At 40.4% G+C, this 18,407-nt stretch overlaps 2 protein-coding genes across 10 annotated transcripts in view; one reads left to right on the top strand and one right to left on the bottom strand.

Moving 5' to 3' along the window:
- The first annotated feature begins 33 nt into the window (after window positions 1-33).
- On the top strand, window positions 34-12,623 carry LOC117495203 (cytochrome P450 2J2-like). 2 transcript variants are annotated; one of them, XR_004557164.1, is made up of 10 exons: window positions 34-332; window positions 5,422-5,581; window positions 7,116-7,265; window positions 7,368-7,528; window positions 8,224-8,400; window positions 9,552-9,705; window positions 9,798-9,985; window positions 10,069-10,210; window positions 11,308-11,555; window positions 11,949-12,623. XR_004557164.1 is itself a non-coding variant. In XM_034146345.1 (9 exons), exons 1-9 carry the CDS (start codon window positions 138-140, stop codon window positions 11,487-11,489), a joined length of 1,509 nt encoding a protein of 502 aa, XP_034002236.1. In that variant the 5' UTR covers window positions 34-137; the 3' UTR covers window positions 11,490-12,619. The 2 variants fall into 2 exon arrangements, 1 of the variants encoding a protein (XP_034002236.1); XM_034146345.1 differs by having other exon boundaries at window positions 11,308-12,619.
- The window catches only part of si:ch211-221n20.8 (neurogenic locus notch homolog protein 1), a 20,010-nt gene continuing 14,214 nt past the window's right edge, over window positions 12,612-18,407 (bottom strand). For all 8 annotated transcript variants that reach the window (XM_034146312.1, XM_034146313.1, XM_034146311.1 and 5 more), the window contains 6 exons: window positions 17,957-18,052; window positions 17,601-17,696; window positions 15,559-15,660; window positions 15,215-15,320; window positions 14,802-14,918; window positions 12,612-12,814 (listed from right to left, as the gene is read on the bottom strand). In XM_034146312.1, coding sequence (XP_034002203.1) covers window positions 12,739-12,814; window positions 14,802-14,918; window positions 15,215-15,320; window positions 15,559-15,660; window positions 17,601-17,696; window positions 17,957-18,052 — 593 coding nt within the window. In that variant the 3' untranslated portion in view covers window positions 12,612-12,738. The remainder of the gene's footprint in view (window positions 12,815-14,801; window positions 14,919-15,214; window positions 15,321-15,558; window positions 15,661-17,600; window positions 17,697-17,956; window positions 18,053-18,407) is intronic.

The following is an 18,407-nucleotide window of genomic DNA, read 5'->3' as shown; positions in this document are numbered from 1 at the left end:
TGACACCGCCTCTTTTGGCCAGGAATCAAACAGCCAACCAGTCCTTAACCCTAAAGAGGTGTAGCCTGCATGATGTCTCTTTGATAAAACTCTGAAGCGAATACAACCAAACCCGAGTGGTTCCAGAAGCTGTAAGGATGGATCTACCCTGGGCTTTCTCCGTGTGTCTGGACAGCCGCAGTCTGCTCCTCTTCACCCTGGTCCTCCTGCTGGTGGCCCTGGGTCTGAGGTCCCGTCGGCCGAGAAGCTTTCCTCCAGGACCCTGTGCTCTTCCTCTGGTGGGGAATATTCTCTCTCTTGACTTCAACAATCTCCACAACGACATGACCAAGGTAGGACTGCAATCCGTTTATGTTTATTGCGGAGAAAAAATCAGATAACAGTCATTAACCTTTAGTGTTTTTTTTAAGGTTAGATGTTAGACAGACATTTACTCCGGTTCAGTTTGCAGAGTGCATCTTCTCTATTTTATACATATTGTTATGAAGTTGTTTTCTTTTTTTATAAACTATGGGATTCTTTCAATAGCTTCCATGGCACATGACAGTACATGGAGCATTGTATTACTACACTAAACAAAAGGACACCTGTTTTATCGTGTTTTAGTCCCGCTTCTATTTTCGATAAATATTTGTATGAACCTTTTTTTCTTGAAGATATTCATATGAAATAGAAGTTTGACTGCAATCCAATAAAAATACATGTGCCCCTCTCGTCTAGTGTAGCAATACAATGCTGAAAAATAGCTCTCAATTAAATTGTGCTGATTTTTATAAACGTATTAGAGGCGGTTTGAAATCCAATAAAGACAGCTGTGTCCCACTTGGCCAGTGCAATACAATACAATTGGGCATTGACGTGGCGTCATTATGATAAGGAAGCTATAAGAAATATAAATAGCTTTTAATAGTTTTTCAGCACTGAAATCCAATATAAAGGGGTGTGTCCTACTGCTCCAGTGTAATAATACAATGCTGCATTGGTTTTGGATTCATTAAAGGTAAGTTTGAGAAACCGGCTCGAGATACACTTTTTGTTATATTCCATGGAATGCTCTTAACATCCTGATAGCAATAAATATCTTAAGTGCTTTGACAAAAAATACATAAAAAAATGTCATCTGTGGAAGCCGTAATACTGTAAAAAGCACGACCAATCATTTTAGGGTACTATGACTATGCCTGCACGTCATGGTACCATAGCACCTCCAAGGCGCTAAAAATAAAACTTCAAACATCGCAAAATAAACTGGTCAGACTACTGCTTGACCTTTCATCTAGAACCCACCTTACCTCTGCCCACTTTGACAACCTAGGAGAGTAGACGACAGAGTACAGCTACTTGCAATGGGCCTGGTCTACAAGATCCACTACACCTCTATGGTACCCAGTGGCGACTGGTCATTAGGGGCAGGTGGGGCACAGCCCCACCTAGTGTCAGCAGAAAGTATTACAAATAATGATTACAAAAATGCAAAAAAAAAAATAAAAAAATATATAAAATATATTTTAAGATCATGTTTAATCATCTGATTTGTCTGTACATTGCTGTTTTAGTCTGTGTTCTTCTAATTAGTGTGTCTACAGCAGTGGCGGCCGGTCCATAGGGGCGCTAGGGGCGCCGCTCCACCTCTTCCCATATTGAAAAAAAAAAAAAATAATAATAATTAAAATTAAAATTAAAAAAAAAAAATATGTTTAAAAAAATATATATGTTTTTATTTTTATTTTTAATGAACAAGGTAAATATTATATAATTGGTATCAGTAAAATGTATAATCTACAATAAAATCTCGTTTAAAATTGTGTTACGATGTCTAAAGTTACTGATAAGTCACATGTTTCCTGCCTGGACTTGCCCATGCACCTTCTCTCGTCTGGGCGCTAAGAGAGGAGCCTTCAACCAGTGCAGCAGCAGCCACCAGCAGCTGACTGTTGCTATCTGTAACGTGTAAACTATGCCGCGAAAATATAATTTCAGCCAATCAGCGTCGTCAAAGATGACGGTCACCGGGCGCCAATGTCAGCGCCCAGTGCAGTCTGTGAGTAGTTTGGACAGTGACTCGTATCCGGTTGACGCAGTAGTTGATGAGGATGGCTTCGTGTGCAGGTGGAGTCTCCGGACCTCGGTCCCCGGCTAATTCTGTTCAAGAGCTAATCTCCAATCCTTTCGAAAGGAGAAGTTTGGCAGATAAATTGTTGCTTAAAGACCTTGCACCGGACCAACCCGATTTGAATATATCGCAGCAATCTCGTGAAAAAGACAACATTTATACACGAGGCTTAGTAGCTGGTACACAAGAAAGGCTTGGCTAGCTGGATGCAAACAGGTAAATGCTGTCTTTTGTTTCCCATGCTTGGATATCACTTTATATGTAGAGAGGAGGTTTCCCATGGTTGTTAGAAGTTTATTAATAAGTGGGCATTTATCACAGAAGTGATTGTTCTGTCTCCACGTTTGTTGCATTGTCTGTGATGTATTTTCCAACGGTTATAGCTCCTGTTCTGTCCCAGCAACACTACACGGTTTGCAGCTCCACCACATTTTTGGTTTATCTTCGGTGTCGCTTAAAATCTGCTTCCCATCGGACTAAAACCTCCACGTAATCTGAAGACAGATACTTGAAGTTATTTAAACCTTTTGCAAACTTTATGTTCTTTCTTGCTCTAGCCTTGCCAGTTACATTGTACATAACACATATATTATCATTATGCTAACTGGTTGTTCGTGTTAGACGATGTAGCTTTTTCATTTCTGAGTTATTGCTATATGTAAATAAGCCTGTTTGTAAATAATCCTCAGAGAAACAAAGAAAAAACACAATTTATGACATTTTGTGCTGTGGTTATTTTTTTTAAATTGCATTTATTCACAGTTCAGTTTGAAATGCTGTAGTGACTTGTATTGAACCACTTAAATATTTATAATTAATGCTACTGAAAAGATGCTATTAATTTTATATCTCACATGCAGTTCACTGTAAAGCTACTTGGTGAAGGTGTTGGTTCATAAAACATGAACAGTTTTAAGAAAGAAAAAAACAGACCAGTTCTGAGAACACAAATTCCTGGTAAAGTAGTAGATGTTCAGGTTGATAAATAATATTTTCCACACTGAAGATTATGGAGGTATTGATCAGTCTTCTCATATTTTTAAGCCTCGATTTCTCCTTTCCCCCCCCCTCTAACATCACCAGAAGTCATCATTTAAGGGGTCATTTCTCGAAAAAAATTTCCGGGGGGAAACCCCCCGGAAAGGGGGGGTAGGTCACTTACGGTACGTCAAGAGCCCCACCAAAAAAAAAGACCACCGGCCGCCACTGGTCTACAGTCACAGTGTGTGCCTATTGAGCTGTTTAGAGCCATGTGGGACAAAACCTGATTATGCCCCTTCCTCTCGCTGTGAAGTGAACGGTGACTGTAAAAACTACACTGCGCATGCTCAGAGTATTTTGTAATGTAATGTGTGTGGCAAAAAAATAATGACCAGAGGGGCACGGAGCTACCATCCCCACCATACGTCATCTCAAATCATTCAGAGCTGATTGGCTGTAAGTACGTGTGCCGCGAAAAGTGTGGTGCTTGAAGAGGAGACGAGAGAGCTGCAGTGGCGCGTCCTAAAACCAGGAAGTAAGCACAAAAAAGCAATGAGATTTCTCCAGAGGATTTTAGAAAATAGCTCGAAATAAGATCTGTGGGAAACGTACCTGTTAGATAAATGCACGTTTTGATTAGCCGGATAACATCCACATGTCTACCCTACTTTTATAATTTTTTTATCATAAATCTATGGATTAGATTTATGATAGACTTTTGAAACTACAAGAAGATAAGGAGGACTTTTACAAAAAAGTAATAGAAATGTTTGTCCAGAAGGATAGGCAAATGGACTTCATCTTCAAGTCAAGGTAAGACCGCCATTTTATTGAAAATGGGATCTTACTAAGAGAGAACAATTCAATATTTAAATGATAAAATTACATTTTTTGGGTATCCTTTTGTTGAACTGTCTGTTTAAAATTAATCGAAGCATCAGACAAAAAAAGCTTTTGAAAATAATATTATATTTTGGTTTAGGTCAAATTATAATATTTGTAAACCTGAAGAGTCAGTGCCAGTGCCTCACCAGCCATGAACCTCACTGCACGTCACTGCAGAAGCTTATATATAGACATCTAAGTTTTTTGTGCCCCACCACTTTTGTACATATAAAAACGCCACTGATGGTACCCATGTACATGTCAAAATTCTTCCCAAAGGTCAAGGAATACCATGATCATAACACCAGAGGGAGCTCCACAAATCATGTAAAACCCAGATTTGGCACAAAAAAGGGGGAATACACGTTTCGCAATTATGCCACATCAAGGTGGAACGCTCTTCCCACAACTGTAAAGGAAAGTAAAACTATACTTACCTTCAAAACCTCTCTTAAAGAGCACCTTCGGGGGAGAGCATTGCAAAACTGGCCCCGGTAATGGTACAAATCTCAACCTGTCGTACAATGGACAGCTTCCCCCCCCATCTATGTATATACTCGCATTTTAGACTCTGTTATAACTGTATATCCGTCTTAAATGTCCGGTTAGGATGTATTAGAACGAAATCTAAAATGAAAATTGTAAATAAGCCATCTGTATGTAAAAAACCACCTGTATGTAAATTGTAAATAAGCCATCTGTATGTCAAATATGTCTTATATGTCTTAAATGATATGATGAATTGGAAATGGGGGACCCTGATGTAAACAAGATGAAAGTCTTTCTCTGGTCTGCATCCCCTTAACAATTGTATGTTTTGAGCTGTACTGTACTGTACCCAATATACAAGCTGTTAATAAACTTTTCAATCAATCAATCAATCAATTAGCCGGCCCGGCTAAAATAGCTGGATGGCCTACCTGCCTGTCAGCCTTCCATCTGTGCACAAACTTATCTCGTGCCCTCATTGGTCATGTGCGCGTTCGTGTGTGTTGGAGGAGGGGCTCTATAAGGAAGTGGCAGATTTTCTCCGGTTGTGTATTTTCAAATTCTAGCGATCTCGAGCCGGTTTCTCAAACTTACCTACCCTACCATTAAGTCAGAGGATATGGAAGTTTTTGAGAAAAATCAAGACTTTTCAATATAAAACTGCTGAATTTTACTGACAATAATCGTATAAAATAGAACCTCTAAAATACAATAAAAAGAGGTTTGTCCTACTTGTCCAATGTAGTAATACGATGCTGTATTGTATTTCTCACTGGGTCACCTGACATTAAAGCTTTTGAAAAACAAAAAAACACTAAAACAAATAAACATTCATAAAAAGTAATTGTAATGTTATTTATGTATTTCTCCTGTCTTTGGGCATTTTCAAAAAATTCAAGGTAAAAGTTTCCTATTTGCTTTCCTCCCACTCACTTGTGTTCTCCCTCCCACAGTTGGCAGAGCAGTATGGGAACGTGTACAGCCTGAAGATGGGCCCTGTGTGGACGGTGGTGTTGAACGGCTTCAGCACTCTGCAGGAGGGTCTCAGCAAAGGAGATCACATGATCGACCGCCCTGCTTTCCCCATCCATACTGATGTGTTGCCTGATCGAGGTAAAGCACTTTTTCTATCCTTGTAGGAGGGAGGTTACCTCATCAATTATTTTACGTGTACTAATAATACGTATATTTACACGGATGCTTTCATTATCAGTTAGCAGCGGTGTGGTTCATATTTTTCAAATTTTTTGATTTTTACACTGCCTTTTTTTGAGAAATCAAGTCATAGATTTGATTAGAACTTACTGATAATTAATTAATTATCCTAAAATCTGATGTATTTACAGTACATTAAAACATTCCTTTGACACTTATAAAATTACTTTGCGCACAACCAAAATAAGTCTGTAAAAGCAGAATTTGAACACTGTTTCTGTGCTTCTACAATATTTGCTTTATTTACTGTTCGCAGAAGTTTTATTATACTCATAAGATTGTTAAACACCTGAACTTTTGAAAGAACATCCATAACATTCATCTGTTTGCAACTTATATCGATATTCCAATTACTTGTAGACTATTCTGCACTATTTCTATTATATTCTATTTTTACTTGCACTATTTTATCTGTTTTATTGTGTTGCACTGTTGGAGGAGACTGTGACCTAAGATTGTCATTGTCATAACTACACTGTAGCTATGCACACATGACAATAAAAGCCTTGAATCATGGTGTGTGAATAATAATAATGTGACAGGCATTATTTTGATAATACATTTGATGTCCCACTATTGCAAATTGATCTAAGTGTTAAAATATGTTGTTGATTATAAAAACGACGGTTAATCATGTGTTTTTATTTGTTAAATTGGATATAAACTTAAAGATGTTTTTACTTGTAGTGGCAAACTTTATATGTAGTGGAAAACTCTATATGTAGTTCAAACTTTATACCTAATATGGTAAAACCAAATGCAGTAGTTCCATGATGATGTATTTCAGTTCATGTCCTTTGTTCAACTTATGATTAACCTTAAGAATGTCTGGGGGTGAGAGACAGTGTCGTGAGCAAGCTCCTTAAGAGCATCTGTGTGTCAGGCACAGTGTCTCGAACAAGTTCCTGTGTTTGTTCCCTGTCCTACAATGAGTTCCTGATTTCCCAGTTATATCTGTCTTTGACCCACAATGAGTTCCTGCTTTCCTCACTTCCATCTGTCTTAAACAGGTTCCTGTCTTTAACTAGTTCCTGATTTACTATATTAGCAATGTACAGTTTCTGTTCCTCTGGAAAGCAGGCGTAGCTTATCTCTCCATCCAGCCCTGCCATAGTGACAGGTGACGAAGTGTTGTTGAACTGTCAAGATCCTATAAAACCTATACACACCCTTGCCCCTGTGTGCACTCTTGCAGACTACTCTGTGAGACATGTACCTTCGAAGCTCTTCGAATAAAGAACCAGAAAGACAACTCTGTTTGTTTCCACCATTTTATTGATTGATCATTCTAATTGTATATCTCCACAGTATTGACTAGGTCTAAGATTTCCAGAACATACTTCTACATACAGACTGTTTCTTACTATGTGTCTCATTTATGTCACAAGCTGCATTTCTAAAGTTTTTATCTAAATTCACATTTTCTCATCAGGTATTGTTTTTGCTAATGGCTATTCGTGGAAGCAACAAAGGCAGTTTGCCCTCTCCACTCTCAAATACTTTGGCGTTGGCAAGAAATCACATGAATCTTCCATACTGGAGGAATTTAGGTACATGTCCAAAGAAATCGCTAGTCATAAAGGTAAAGTGTACAAATGTCTAAAGGTATTGAGAATACAGAAAAAAGCCTATTACTGATCATGCTACTCACTTTTCATTTTGATATGTTTGATCAACTGTCCAGGCAAACCCTTCAATCTACATTTTTTAATGAACAACGCCGTCTCCAACATCATCTGCTCCCTGATCTTTGGCCATCGCTTTGACTACAAGGATGAGAAGTTTCTGCAGTTGATAACGTTGTTGGACAAAGGGGTCCAGATTGAAGGATCCATTTGGGCACAGGTACATCCTTTCAAGACTATTGAAATCTTAATTCAGTGTACTGGTCTTGTTCCTGCATCTGGACACTCTTTGATCGTATTAAGTCTCTGATAGAAGTTAAGGAATAATTCTTCTAGATATCTAACCTTTTGCTCTGTGACGTTTTATGATCTACTCTGACGTCTGTTATCTCCTTTAAGGAAAGGCATTGGTGCCATATGTGTTGTTGTTACCAGTTTGTGACCGGTCAACTTGTCTGGCACGAATGGTAATTGTTGTGAGAACGCTGAGGCACTTCTTTATCGGTGTTTGTGGACTCTAAGGTGTGAAATCTTTGAGGCCATAAGTGTCGGACGCAAGTGATTCAGTGTTCCCAGCTGTTTAGTCTACTCCTTCAGAGATGTTGATTACTCTCTGTGAACCAGTTAAAAGGTCTAACATAGAGAGAGGCTCTTCAGAATTGACGTGGCAACTCTCCCGTGAAGTCAGACCCTCTGACTCGTGATTTGTGATGTGAATCCTCCGGCCGATACTCTGAATAAACCCATCAGTGTTTGACATCAAAAGCTCCAACTCTCACCGTGTCTCCTTCCTGAGTCGGTGACTCCCAATGCATTGCTACACCGAAGTTTCCCCCACAATAGAGTTGAGTGTTTGCTCTTTGATACACATTTGTTCTAAGTCTTATTTACACTGTATGATAATGCTATCAACAGCTGTACACCGCCTTTCCTGTGCTGATGAGGCGTTTGCCGGGGCCACACCACACTCTTCAAAAGGGTTATCGTGATATAATGGACTTGATGAAAACAGAAATTAATAAGCACAGGGAAGACTGGAACCCCTCTGATCCCCGAGACTTCATCGACTGTTACCTGACTGAGATTCAGAAGGTTAGTGGACAAACTATGAGCAAATCAACCAGATACTAGCTTAATTGATCATATTTGTTTTGTTTTGTCTTATATGATTGTAAACCCAGATGCTGAATTGACAGTTTTTAGGGTAAAAAAAAAGATGTTTCCTTAAAGGTGGGGTAGGTAAGTTTGAGAAACCGGCTCGAGATACACTTTTTGTTATATTCCATGGAATGCTCTTAACATCCCGATAGCAATGAATATCTTAAGTGCTTTGACAATAAATCCATAAAAAAAATGTCATCTGTGGAAGCCGTAATACTGTAGAAAGCACGACCAATCATTTTAGCCGGCCCGGCTAAAATAACTGGATGGCCTACCTGCCTGTCAGCCTTCCATCTGTGCACAAACTTATCTCGTGCCCTCATTGGTCATGTGCGCGTTCGTGTGTGTTGGAGGAGGGGCTCTGTAAGGAAGTAGCAGATTTCTTCCGGCTTTGTATTTTCAAATTCTAGCGCACTCGAGCTGGTTTCTCCAAAATGACCTACCCCACCTTTAAGGCTGTGGGAAATCGTCATTGTGATTTTGCCACTATATTCTGAAATCTTACAGTATAGGCCAAATGATTATCAAATGCAAGAAATACTCATAAAATTAATTAATAATTAAAATAATCCTTTGTTGCATAATTTAGAAAGTTTCACACATATGTTTTTGGCAACAAAAGCATAAAATAAGAGATTATTCAAAGTCAAAATTCAGTTGACTTATTATTGAATTTGCTTTGGTATATAATAATACAAACATGAACATAGTAAGAGAAGAAAATGTTACCAAATATTGAAAACAATATTATAAAAGCTATTATAAAAATGAATTGACAACAAAAAAGAAAATCCAATCATTAGAAGCACTCTTAGTTGGACTTAATATTATTCAAATGTAAGTTAAAATCCATAAACGAAAAGGATTGCTATTTAGCATTTCAATGTAAAAACTGTAGTAAAACAATTATATATATTTATGAGAAATATAAATTAAAATGAATGGGCTCTCTTGATATAATGACAATTAGGTAATCATTGTTTAATAATCCATTTATTTCCCTGCCTTCCCCCCACACTAGACATTTGTTTGTAAACTGTACCTTTAAATTGACATCACAAGTGCATTTTCAAAATGTTCAGCATCAGGACAAGAGGGATGATGAGCCAAACGCTTGTTTTGATGAAGGCAACCTGGTGATGTGTTCGTTTGATCTGTTCGGAGCTGGCACTGAGACCACCTCCATCACCCTGCGCTGGGGTGTGCTCTACATGGCAAAGTACACCGAGATTCAGGGTATGAGCTCACACACGAGGACAAGAAATCATCATAAGTTATATTGGCTCGTGTGTCTTGTCTTCCATTCATTTGGCTCTCCTGTTGCACAGAGAAGGTCCAGGAGGAGATAGACAGCGTGATTGGACAGTCCAGAGAGCCGTCCATGGAAGATCGTCCAAACATGCCCTACACTGACGCCGTCATACACGAGATCCAGAGAATTGGAAACGTAGTTCCTCTCAACCTGCCTCATGTGACCAACAGGGACGTTCAGATAGGAGGCTACACAATCCCAAAGGTCAGTTCTCTAATTCAATATTTACACAAATTGAACAACCATGTTGCATCTTCATAAATTACCATTATGGTTCCAATTACCAGGGAGTTATAGTAATGCCCAACCTGACCTCGGTGCTGTTTGACAAGAATGAGTGGGAGACGCCCAACACCTTCAACCCAGGACACTTTCTGAACAAGGAGGGGAAGTTTGTGCAGCGAGCTGCTTTCATCCCTTTCTCTGTGGGCAAGTACCTTTTCACAACATTTCTAATATTATAGAAGTGATGGTGCAGATAACCAAATCAGTGGTTGACTTTGATACACTGGAATCCTTTTAAGTAATATATTGTTTGTTATTATATAACATAGGTATTCAAGTTTAAGATAAAGTTTCAAATATGGCCAGGTGAATATTAGGTGTAAATGTTTCTTCTCAGATTAAATGTTTGTGTTTAATTCATAAAGATTGGCTTTTGGCACTACTGTAGTTTTTCCTGTCGAAAACAATCAAAAGTACATCCTGCAATGAACGCATAACAGGAACAGAAATTGGCGTTTACTGCACTGATTAAGCTCTGAAAACCTATAACACTGTCCCTGACTGTTGTGTCTGGCTATCGACAGTTAGTTTGGTTGGACAGTTGTGTTTGTTAAAGGAGACCTATCATGCTATATTTGAATAATATATTGTAGGGCCATACCTATATAAGGTATATTTATACGTTTTCTTTTTCAAAATACCAAACAGATCATGCATTTTAGCCATGCCTCATTTCGCTATTTTGCTCTCCTCCACTCGTCTTTGCATGCGCTGCAGCTGACCACGCCCCCCTGCAAAGGAGGGGGCCGAGTTACGAGCGCCATGTTACCATGCTGTTACCATGCTGTTACCATGCTGTTACCATGCTGTTACCATGCTGTTACCATGCCACGGCAACCTCTCATTCCCCTGATTGGTGGAGCGTTGGCCATATAGGCGGAGCTCCTCGTCACTGATGTCAGACTATTTTCAAATCTGTATCAGTTTTTATCAGATCCGTGGCAGCCCCGTTTTTAGAGATTTGGGTATGGAGGAAAAGAGAGAGGGTTGTGTTTTCTGACACTTGGTGAGTTCCCTGGAACACCGGGGACACATATTCATGTATAAAAGACGTACAAAAGTACATTTTGCATGATAGGTCCCCTTTAAGTAAAGCTTTTAGCAGCTAGAGAAAAATGGTGTGTAGGTGCAGGCAGTGCATGAATCGTCTCAGGTGAAGATGGCTTAGATGATAAATTGTTTCTTTTTTTTTTTACTTATGTATTTGCATTTCTGTGATTATGTTTTTGTTGTTGCCGCAGGTAAGCGGGTGTGTCTCGGGGAGAACCTGGCCAGGATAGAGCTCTTCCTCTTCTTCACCTCCTTCCTGCAGCGCTTCACCTTCTCCATGCCTCCGGGTGTGGAGGCTGTGTTCAAGCCCCGTTTCAGCATCTTCCTCTTACCCCAACCCTACCAAATCTGTGCCACTTTACGTGAAGAGTGAGACATCTCATCAACACAATTTCTCGTGCTGTAATTGTACGAGGAGACGCATTAAATATTGTTGTGGGTCTGCAAGGTATTTATTGTTAATTGTGCCTTGTTTCCCCCTGGGGTTTCTTAAAAGGCACGCATGGATTTTTAGGACATTTAAAAAATATATATATATATATAATACAACTTTTTATGGTAACATCTGTAAAACCCTAAAGGAGGAAATCTCCCACGACATCTGGAGCCTCTGAATCAAAGAAGGTCATACTAAGGCCTACTTTAAATCATATGGATGTTTCGCTTAGTTGTGGTCTGCCATTTGATTATTTTCAGGTTAGGTGGAGGTTTAAGGTAACAACAAAAACTGTATTATCAGGGATTCAGGGTCTCTGTAGATCGTGTTGTTTCTTTTAAATAAATGTCTTATATACTGTAATTGTACGAGGAGACGCATTCAATATTGTTGTGGGTCTGCAAGGTATTTATTGTTAATTGTGCCTTGTTTCCCCCTGGGGTTTCTTAAAGGCACGCATGGATTTTTAGGACATTTAAAAAAAACAATATAATGGTAACATCTGTAAAACCCTAAAGGAGGAAATCTCCCACGACATCTGGAGCTTCTGAAGAAGGTCATACTAAGGCCTCTTACATAAGACATGAAGAAATGCAATAGGCTAAACAAGGTCACCAAACTGGGTGCTAGGTAAGAGGGCAGATATCAGGAAAACACGGTGATAAGAATAAAAAAGTCAGCCACACTGCAGTTGTTATATTGTGAGTATTTTAGTCAGAAATTATGTAAGCTTGGTCAGAAATTACCCTATCCTGTCATTCACACAGCTATTCTACTAGAAAAATGTATGTTTGTTTCAGTTAAACTTTATTGGAAATATTCCTGTGAACTCTTTGACTACAGTATCACACAGACAGTCCTTATTATTTGACAATCAGTGACAACCTGACTGTAAAAAGTCAGTTCTTAATATTGTCACCATTTTGTAAGAAGTTTTATTACTTTCAGCTGCCATACACATACATGACAAATAATGAGTCCATTGCAAATTGAATATACTTATAAATATTTGTTCATGAAATTGTAAACATTTTAAATATAGTGGTGATTAAATAAACTCGTTGTTACAGTGATGTCCTCTTTTTATTTTAACATAAAAGCTCAGAGAAGCCACAACACCCTCTCACTCATCCAATTTCAGTTTTTGTGTTACCCAAACTGTTGTCTGTGTTTACAACATGGCTCCTCAGCCCTTCCTCCCTGGACACTGTGTTTTGTAGCCCACCATGTAGGCCTGCAGGTACACACGAGCCTGGTTCAGCCTGGAAACACAAACACAAAACATTTATTATTTTAAATGCTCACGGATCTAACTTCACCTTTAGTTATTTTAAAGAGGACATACAATGCTCATTTTCAAGTTCATATTAGTATTTAGTGTCTCTACTGTGACATGTTTACATTCTTTAATGTTCAAAAAGCTCTTTATTTTTCTCATACTGAGCTGCAGCACCTCTTTTCACCCTTTGTGTGAAACCAGAGTCCAGTCTGCTCTGATTGGTTAGCTGGCCGGCTCTGTTATGATTGGTCAACAGCTTAGAGATGTCCCGCCCCTTAGCCTATCACTTACAATGTTTTGGAGCGCTAACCAATAGATGCAAAAGTGTTACATACTGATGTTACTATGGCCCTTTCTCATTTCTCTAATTCCCCTCCTCGACTCCCCTCCTCGACTCCTATCCTCGTGAGTTAGTCCCGCCCTCAGGAGATGCGAGCGGAAGAGTCAAGGAGGGGAACCGAGGAGAGAGGAGGGGAAGCAGCAGGTGGTTAGAGAAATGAGAAATCCTCTCCTCTGAGCGGTCATTTTAAAGAGCACTGTCTGATGGACAGAACTGTGTTCATGATGACTTATATATATTTACTTTTAATTCATTCACAGTGCGGTATAATGAGACAATAACAGGCTACAGATGCGGACATATACATACATACACACACACACACACACACACATATATATTTATATATATATTTATATAAATATATACAATTTCAGATTCAAACAAGTATGAGAGCACTCTCATACTAACGTAACCCTATCAGAGACTGGATATATCCCCCCCCCGCCTCTCTCTGGTAGCTACAATGAGGAAAAGAAATTACGGGCCAAAAGTTTTATTTACAATTATTCAAAGTAAGCATAGGACACCAAATCAACTGAGACCTGTCTGTCCGCCACATCTACGCACACACACACACACACACTGTACCACACGCACCTACACACTGTACCAACCACACACACCTACACACTGTACAACACGCACCTGCAGCTTCTAAAGCATATCATATCAGGATACAGCCGTTGTGTATTTTATTATGTGAAGCACTAAATGGTCTTAGAAAAATATCGACTCTTTGTTTGTAGATATCTACTAAACTAAAGCAAACAAATAAAGAAAGTAATGTAGGCCTGTTATACTGAGTGATATTATACAGTACACACTGCTCTGCTTTCTGCACGGACCTCACAGCTGTTCTCACTGTAAACATCGCGTCGCGATGAAAGCAGTTAATAAAATAATATCCAGGGGATGCATGCAGAGCTGTCATTGGCTGAGATAAGTCCGGCCGTGCGTCTCGACTCTTTTAAACATCACTGTTGCCGGAAATACATCCGCGGAGGAGCCGTGGAGGACCGTGGAGGACCCATCAGTGTATCCTCGATTATAGCTCCTCCAGAGAGCCTCCTCGATGCTCGATGCTCGATGTGCATTTAGAGATATTAGATGTCCTTCAACATGGCGCGCTGAAATCTATTTCCGGGTCACTACCGGAGGACCGAGGATTCGAGGAGTCGAGGCGGGGAAATTAGTGAAATGAGAAAGGGCCCCAGTTACAGAAGTAAACAAAGGAGTCCAATGGAGGCGTTTCAGGCAGGGGGGGAGTGTGTGGGAGAGAAACTCCCCACTTTTTTGCCTTTTCAGAAAAATCACATGCACAAAAATAACACACTTCAGAAAAGGGAAAACCCCAAAAAGCATGATAGCGCCTCTTTAAAATAATGGTCAACACATGCTGCTACTACCTTTGTATTTCAAGGCAATAATGTTTCATTCTGACAATAAATAACTATTTACTGATTGAATCTAAGTCTAGTAGTGATCTAAGTATGAACATCGATAAGAGGAGATGACAGGAAATTATTAGAAGTACATTTAAATGTATTTTGATAAGCTCCACCATCTGCAACTTTATGAACTACCTAATCAAGATCTAGAGGATGTAATAAGAAAACAAGTAAGAAACCTGTATTTAGTGCAGAGCCGAACCCCCAGGGGTCCGCAGCGGTCCACGTAACTCTCCCTGAACGCCTTTCTTACGGCTCGAGCCCTGCTGACCACCGTGGTGACCACAGGGCACGTCCTAGGACACAAACACACATTCATAACAATACAGTCAATAAGTCATTATCATAATATAAATCATATGACATTTATACACTTGAACAGATTTATTATCTGATCAAGAATTTTGAAAAATTGTGAAAATGATATGATCAGTGTTTAAAAAGTTGTGCACTGTTAATATAATGTGCTTGAGTAAAAGAAACTTCCTGAAAAAGTCGACCAGTAATGAGCAGCAGACAGATCACACATTAATGAATCGTGGTGTTATTTGTGTATCTTGTTGTTGTTGTTGTTGTTGGTGTTGATACTCACAGCTTCTCGCAGCGCAGGCCTGCCGTCCCCTCTGGACAGGTGCAGGTGTTGTGAGGACTGCAGGTGGCCCCGTGTTGGCAGGGCGGCACACAGGGCGTGGTCAGAGCTGTAGACACACAACACACAGCAAGAGTCTTAATGCAAGGTGACGGCAAAGAAAAGGTTTCTTAAACAAACACACACACACACACACACACACACACACACACACACACACACACACACACACACACACACACACACACACACACACACACACACACACACACACACACACACACACACACACCACACACACACACACACACACACACACACACACACACACACACACACACACTAACCCGTTTCACAGTGAATTCCAGTATATCCTTTGACGCAGCGGCACCTGTTGAGGCCGACACACACTCCACCGTTGTTACATGGTTTGTGACACTGAACGGGCTCTGAGGGAGACAGAAAAACAAAAACATGCATTTAGATTGAATGGAACATCTTTTAGTGATATTGATGCAGGGGAAACTGGTGTTATGACCTATGAACAGTGACCTGGATCAGGGGCAAACTGGACTGCACACTGACTGTTTGTTTTGAATACAACATGACCCTGAGGAGGGAAGCCTTTCTCTTTCTTGTATTCACTATTAAAGATCCAACTCTGTTATACTCTGTAATCCCAAAATAAACCATCTTGAGTTTTGACTTCTGACCACACTTCAAGCTGTAGTGTTGAACACTTATTATAGACGCTGTAAACTAAGCAACTTTCTCAAATATCAGTGAACATTAACTTTAGCCTTTAGATATTCAGGTGCGGCTCAACAGCTGCACAGCTCCACTTATTGGCAGCCTGTATCTACATACTGTATCCAACCTTATCGGCTTATTTGAAATAAAGCCATGTCTACCAGGACATAAACATAATATTTTCATCATCAATTTATCTGTCAAGTAATTTAAAAGGTTGATAGTGGAGACAGTTAAAAGCGAACGATAACTGGAGACCAATTACTAACACAAATATGTAAGAAATAGCAATTTTTCATCTTTTTTAATCACTTGCCCTTTTTTATTTCTGTTCTTTTACTTCTGTCAGCTCTATGTTCTTCAGTAGTAATGTTTTTTCTACCTCTTAGATTGTTTCAATTGAAGGGGTTTTTAGAGGACTAAGAACAGCGTTTCACAAAAAAGACACAACACATCTTTGAAGAAAACAGACCAAAGTTAATACAGAAAAGTTCATCAATGGAAAAAAGACAAAACAAAATACAGAAAACACAGGTTAACACAGGTTAAAGCGAACATCACTGCTGTATTTGTCCCCCAAAGAAAATCTGCATGAGGCAGCAAAGACAAAATAATCTGAAAACAGGAAAACTGCTCCATCCATCCATCTTCTCTCCGCTTATCCGTGGTCGGGTCGCGGAGGTAGCAGTTCCAGCAGAGAGCCCCAAACGTTGCTTTCCCTGGCCACATCAACCAGCTCTGACTGGGGGATCCCAAGGCGCTCCCAGGCCAGCGAAGAGATATAATCCCTCCACCTGGTCCTAGGTCTACCCCTCGGTCTCTTCCCAGCTGGACGTGCCTGGAACACCTCCCTAGGGAGGCGCCCAGGTGGCATCCTTACTAGGTGCCCGAACCACCTCAACTGGCTCCTTTCGACGCGAAGGAGGAGCGGTTCAACTCCGAGTCCCTCCCGGGTGACTGAACTTCTCACCTTATCCCTAAGGGAGACGCCAGCCACCCTGCGGAGAAAACCCATCTCGGCCGCTTGTATCCACGATCTCGTTCTTTCGGTCATGGAACGAAAATGGCCCGGTAGACGGAGAGCTTTGCCTTCTGGCTCAGCTCTCTTTTCGTCACAACGGTGCGGTAAAGCGACTGCAGTACCGCTCCCGCTGCTCCGATTCTCCGGCCCATCTCACACTCCATTGTTCCCTCACTCGAGAACAAGACCCCGAGATACTTGAACTCCTTCACTTGGGGTAAGGACTCATTCCCTACTTGGAGTGGACAGTCCATCGGTTTCCTGCTGAGAACCATGGCCTCAGATTTGGAGATCCATAACTAGTAACAACCAAAACCCCATTTTGTTCAAAGGCCCAATTTCTGGTGGAATAATGAAACCTCACATAGTGGCTTCTCTAGGAGGTCAAACCTGCCTTCTGACGAAAGCGAATTGAACTTTGTGTGTAAAAGGTAACAGGAGCTGAGAATAAATGCAGCACCTCATTAAAGTAAAAGCTATTAGAAGTCATATGGTCTCATTTATTCAAAACACGTTCTATTCTGCAGACACAGACAATTAGGGAACAATACTCATGACATATTCATGAAATATATGATAATATTATTGCTTGATTGGTTTGAGTAAGTGAAACGTTACCTATTTGGCAGCGAGCTCCTTGCCATCCACCAACACATGTGCATTTGTTGACATCCACACATCTTCCCCCGTTTCTGCAGGCAGGACTGCACAAGGCTGCAACACACACAACACACACACACACACACACACACACACACACACACACACACACACACACACACACACACACACACACACACACACACACACACACACATTGAAATAGAAGTGTTATGTCGGAAAAAATGTCATTTAAAGTAACATTGTGTTGTCCAAACATGATTTGTTTTTCCATCATGGTACAACACATATTTTATTAGACCTGCATGCCGGCTGTAACTGGAGCCAGATGTGTTTGTGCTTCTGTTACTCACGCAGGAGGCACTGCGGGCCGGTGTAGTCAGAGGGACACTGGCAGGTTTCAGGCCCCACACAGCGACCGCCGTTAGCACAGGGCAGCTCACACACCGCTGAGAGAAGGACGATAAAAATGTGAGCATCTTGTAACTTTTTAAACAACAGGATTTCTTTTGTTTACTGCATTCTGCTTTCTTTACTCAAAATAGCTTCTATCCCAGCGTGTTTATAGACTCTGCAGTGCTTTCTTGTACAGAAGTGATGCATAAAAGCTGCAGTGCAGAGCTTTTGTCTCCCCCCTCTGGCCGTAAGAGTAATTACTATATGGGGGAAATGTGCCATTCAGAGGAAGGTTTAAAGTACAGAAAAACAGTCCTGGGTGTAGGGGGGATGCAGCCAGCCCACCTTCAGGAAGTCCCTTCTCAATAACTAGCTTTCCCTGGCAGCTTTAAAGGTCACCTATTATGC

Source organism: Trematomus bernacchii, unplaced genomic scaffold (assembly GCF_902827165.1).
Source record: "Trematomus bernacchii unplaced genomic scaffold, fTreBer1.1, whole genome shotgun sequence".
Lineage (NCBI taxonomy): Eukaryota > Metazoa > Chordata > Actinopteri > Perciformes > Nototheniidae > Trematomus > Trematomus bernacchii.
The sequence above is the reverse complement of the archived record's forward strand: the minus strand, read 5'-3'. Positions and strand labels throughout refer to the sequence as shown.

What these genes read in the sequence shown, in the direction of transcription:
- LOC117495203 (XM_034146345.1), top strand. Translation starts at nt 138, where the DNA reads ATGGATCTACCCTGGGCTTTCTCCGTGTGTCTGGACAGCCGCAGTCTG. An exon ending in TCCACAACGACATGACCAAG is followed by an intron (nt 333 to 5,421) that starts GTAGGACTGCAA and finishes TCCCTCCCACAG; the next exon opens with TTGGCAGAGCAGTATGGGAA. An exon ending in AGAAATCGCTAGTCATAAAG is followed by an intron (nt 7,266 to 7,367) that starts GTAAAGTGTACA and finishes TCAACTGTCCAG; the next exon opens with GCAAACCCTTCAATCTACAT.